The 4,974-nt window shown below is 29.1% G+C and overlaps 2 protein-coding genes across 2 annotated transcripts; both read right to left on the reverse strand.

Moving 5' to 3' along the window:
• Window positions 1-1,638: 1,638 nt before the first annotated feature.
• On the reverse strand, window positions 1,639-3,168 carry LOC136086971 (uncharacterized). The gene has a single exon (XM_065809473.1). It carries the CDS (start codon window positions 3,166-3,168, stop codon window positions 1,639-1,641), a length of 1,530 nt encoding a protein of 509 aa, XP_065665545.1.
• A 71-nt stretch (window positions 3,169-3,239) lies between these two features.
• On the reverse strand, window positions 3,240-4,031 carry LOC136086972 (uncharacterized). Its single transcript, XM_065809474.1, has one exon. The coding sequence runs from the start codon at window positions 4,029-4,031 to the stop codon at window positions 3,240-3,242; it is 792 nt and encodes a 263-aa protein (XP_065665546.1).
• Between the last annotated feature and the right edge of the window lie 943 nt (window positions 4,032-4,974).

Below are 4,974 nucleotides of genomic sequence, written 5' to 3' on the forward strand. Positions count from 1 at the left end.
TTTGAGTTTTAATTAAAAAAAACATTTAAAATCGGATATATTAAAATTCATAAGTAAGAATGCTTGTTTTGATTCATTTTTAAACTGCTCTATACTAGTTTTATGTGTATTTACAATTTTGGGAAACATTTTCCACAAGTAGCCCAGTGGGCACAGGACCTTTTGAACGTTCAAAAGACGTCCAAAACGTTCAATAGACGTTTAAAAGACGTCTTTTTTACGTCCTGTGCCCACCGGGAGGGTCCACGATAAAGAACTGAATATGAAGTTAGTTTTGAATTATATTTTGGGACAACAAAGTTGTTACTTGAAAATTTTGTTGGATATTTATGAACTATTTTGTCAAAATAGGATTGAAATATTTTAGGAGATAATCCTAAATTTGTTTTATACATGAACATTAAAACTTGGTGTAAGTTGATTTTATATATATTTAATGCTCCAAGTATATGCAGAAGAGGATCACAAGGTAGTGTTCTATTAGCTCCAAAAATTATTCTGCACGCGTGTTTTTGTTTACAGTACAATTTTTTTAATTTTGTATGGTTTGTACTTGCCCATGCAATATTGCAGTAAGTTAAATAACAATGAATAAAAGAGAAATATAAACTTTTCAAAGAACTACTGCTTAAAAATGGTTTAGCCCTATATATCATTGCTAAATTTTTTGATATTTTATTTTCAATACTTTTTATATGTAAACTCCAACGTAAATGTTCGTCTAAGATTACGCCTAGAAAGTTTACTGAGTTTTCTCTTTTAATGTTAGTGTTATTGATTATTAGATTAGGCAATTTGATGGGAATATTTTTTGATTTATTAACTTTGTGGAACACAATAAATTTGGTTTTATCCACATTTAGAGAAAGTTTATTACTTTTGAACCACTCATTAACTTTTAATAATTGTTCGTTTGTTGTTTCAAATAGTGTATTAATATCACTGTGGGAGTAAAAAAGATTGGAGTCATCTGCAAAAAGAATACAATTTAATGGGTCTGTTGCTAAATTTAAATCATTAATATACACTAGGAACAACAGTGGTCCTAAAATAGAGCCCTGGGGAACCCCACAAGTTACGGCAGTCGGAAATGTTTGTTTTTGTTCATAAACTATAAATTGTTTTCTATCGGTCAAATAACTTTTGAACCAATGCAAATTGTTATTTTTTACACCATAGTGTTCAAGTTTTTTTATTAGTATATTATGATTAACGGTATCGAAAGCTTTTGACAGATCAATGAAAACTCCTAAGGTAAAGTAGTTACTACTGAATGCACTTGATATTTGATTTACTAGTTCAATCACTGCATGCTCTGTTGAATTTTTTTTTGTGAAACTAAATTGTTTTGAATACAGCATGTCGTTTTCTGATAAGTGATTAAAAAGTCTATTGTACATTATTCTCTCAAGTAATTTTGAAAAACAAGGTAAAATAGATATTGGCCTATAATTGGAAATATTTGAGTCATCTCCGGACTTAAATACCGGCGTGATTCGTACAATTTTTAGCTTTTCAGGGACGATACCTGTTTTAAGTGAAAGGTTAAATATGTGAAATAACGAGGGTTCTATTATATTATATACTGATTTTACAACATTAACGTTAATTTTATCAAATCCAGCACTTTTGTTAGTTTTAAGGCAAAAAAAAGGCGGTTTGCAATTCAATTAGTTTTAAATTAGGTTCATCCATGACTTTATCGTAACTTTTTAAATAAGATTCAAATGGTGTTGAATTCATAGGAATTTTTAATGCTAAATTCGGACCAGTATTAGTAAAGAAGCTGTTTAGTTTTTCAGCAATAATTGATTTATCATAAATTGTGTTTTTATCAATTGTTATTTTTTTTGGCAGAATGTTTCTCGCATAAATTTTTTTTCCTATTATTTCTTTAATTACACTCCATGTTTTTTTAGTGTTTCCAGTGGCTTTGCTTAATAGTTTTGCATAATAAAGCTTTTTTGAGTTCCTTTTTGTTTTTTCAAATATATTTTTATAATTTTTATATGTCATTTCGTTTTTATAAGTTGTTTTTTTCAAGTACTTATCATATAACTTTTGTTTTCTTTTTGAAGATTTTAGTAACCCGTTAGACATCCATGGAGTTAAAACAGTTTTGGTTTTTACAGTTATTTTTTTTTCAGGAAATGCTTTATCATATTGCTTGCAGAATTGATTTAAAAATAGATCATATGCGTTGTTAACGTCATGTGACTGCAATACCAAATTCCAATCAACGTTGTCTTTTAAAAGATTTTGAAATTTTTTTTCCGAGTTTTCATTGATCTGTCGCCTAAATATAATGGATTGAGAAAGAATACTGTTAAATAATATATTGTTAGTAACTAGAAATGTTGGGAAATGATCTGATAAGTCAGTTTTGATTATGCCTGTGTAAAGACTGTTATTAAGATGGTTATTAGTTATTATATTATCAAGAAGTGTAGAAGAGTTGTTAGTCACTCTCGTTGGCTTGTTTATTGACGGAATTAAATTATATTGAAGAAGAGTATTAATAAAATTGTTAACATTATTATTTGAAGCATGGTTTATTAGATCTATGTTAAAATCCCCAACTAAGTAGGCATGACTTCGGGTTTTATTAACATTTGTTAAGAATGGTTTAAGATGAGTTTTAAATTTTTTTAAGCTAGAAGATGGAGGTCTATATGTGGCATTTACAATTATTTTTTTTGTGGTTTTATTTATTATTTCAATGCATAATGACTCACAATCTTTTTCATTTACACAGAGATCGTGACGTAAATTATAACTAATTGAGTTGTGAACAAAAATACATACACCCCCACCAACACCAAAACCACGTGGTTGATGAACTGATGAGTAATTAATTAGTTCAAATTGGGCATTTGTTTCACCACGCTTACACCAAGTTTCCGTTAGACAAATAATTTTAAAATCGTGTTTTAATTCATCCAACAAAAACCTTAGATTTTCAAAATTTTTATTTAAACTTCGAATATTAATGTTTAAAATTGAAAAACTATTTTTATTTTTTTGAAGATATTGAGAAGATTCAATAACTGTATAGTATTGGCTTTCAATTTTTTGATTAAAGTTATTAGAGTCATCGACGTCACTGAGTGCGACATTTTCATCTAGAAATTCAATTATAAAGTTTTCCTCTATTTTAAAGTAACACATATATAATTAAACGCAAAAATAGTTAATAAAATAGTTAGGAATAGTTAAAAGAAAAGTAATAAACCAAACTCTTATTGACACGGTTTCGGGATTTCTTTCGTTTTCTTAGACACCCACTCGCGTACAATCAGCTTATCATATGATATGTATGCAAATTTTCCCAGCTGCCGCTCAATTTTCATTTTTTCTCTAAGGTCTTTTCTTATTAAGTTCGTTTCGAAGCAAAAATCTTCGTTTATGTAGATATTTTCACCCTTTAATTTAGAAGAATTTTTTAAAATTTCTACCTTATCTTTGTAGTCTAACAGCTTAATAATAATTGTGCGTGGTGTTTTTGCATCTCGGCGTCCACTAGGATGCGCTCGTTCAATTCTCACATTTTTCACCCCTAGAGTCTCCTCAAAAAGTTTAATCACTTTTATTTCACTTTCAGACCATGTTTCATTTTCATTTTCTTTGATGCCTTTAATCCTAAGGTTATTTCTTCGTGACCGATCCTCTATTTCCCTAAGTTTTTTTTTAAAGTCAATATACTCATCGTTTTTATGTGCTTCGGTTTTACAAAATCTTTTTTTTTCAATAGACTCAATATTATTTTTGACCTTTTTTTCGATAAGTTCCTCGTGAAAATTTAAACTTTCCTTTATATCAAATACATCCTTTTCCAATCGTTTAATTTTTTCCATGCTGTCATTAATGTTTGTTTCAGCTTTTTGTTGTCGATCGCTCGTTATTTTTGCGTTCGCACTGATGAGTTTAAGAATATTTTCTTCTTGTTGTTTTATTAGTAATACTATATCTTTTTTGTACTCCGCAAACATTTCCTTGAACATTATTCGAATTTCACTAATGGTTACTGCCATATTTAATAATTAATATCATTTTTTATTTTTAATTTTAAATTTTTTTTATAAAAAAAAAAAAAAAAAAAAAAAAAAAAAATAATTTCTTCGATCAATAAAAACACGTTTGAATGATAAATTTCTTCGATCAATAAAAACACGTCTATTCACCGTAAAAGTTTTTTTTAAGAAACAAATTTCCAAAAATAAGTGATGCAAAAGTTGAAGAGGGTATTTTTGTTGGGCCAAAAATACGTCATCTTATAAAGAATCCTGCATTTGACGAAGTTTTGAAGGGGCTAGAAAAGGAAACTTGAAAAGCTCTTAAGGGAGTGATTTGTGGATTTTTAGGCAAAAAATGAGATTATAACTACATTCAATTAGTAACTTAGAACTTCTACAAAAATACCATCAACTTGGATATAACATGTCCCTCAAGATATATTTCCTCCACTCACACCTGGACTTCTCCCCCCCCCCCCCCCCTGAAGCTGTTAGTGATAAACATGAGGAATGGTTTCACCAAGTTATTTATGTAATAGAACAAAGATATCAAGGTCGTTAAAATGAGGCTTTGCTTGCAGATTACTGTTGGTTTGTGTGTAGGGATGTTCCAGAACTAGTCTACAAAAGGAAAGCAAAAAGATCACGATCTCGTGACTATATCCCATAATCATCTTTAAACCTATTAACTTGATGATCACGATTTCTTTGTTTAAAACTGTTAGAATATATCTGGAATAAAAAAAAATTAAACTTACTTTATAATACGCCACACTAAAGTTTAGCGTATTTCTTTTATTGTTACCGCTGACCTAGTATTTGTTTTGCGCGGACACCAAACAAAGAAACAAACGAACGTGAAGGCAAGTTAAATAAAATGTTGTAAATAATGCGCTGATAGAAATTTATAGAACAAAAATAATTTTTTTCTCTTTGAGGATTGGGGGCCCAGTTTCTTTCT

Source organism: Hydra vulgaris, chromosome 11 (assembly GCF_038396675.1).
Source record: "Hydra vulgaris chromosome 11, alternate assembly HydraT2T_AEP".
NCBI lineage: Eukaryota > Metazoa > Cnidaria > Hydrozoa > Anthoathecata > Hydridae > Hydra > Hydra vulgaris.

Bases quoted from the DNA above. Each gene is read 5' to 3' on its own strand.
- LOC136086972 (XM_065809474.1), bottom strand. From the start codon at position 4,031: ATGGCAGTAACCATTAGTGAAATTCGAATAATGTTCAAGGAAATGTTT.
- LOC136086971 (XM_065809473.1), bottom strand. From the start codon at position 3,168: ATGTGTTACTTTAAAATAGAGGAAAACTTTATAATTGAATTTCTAGAT.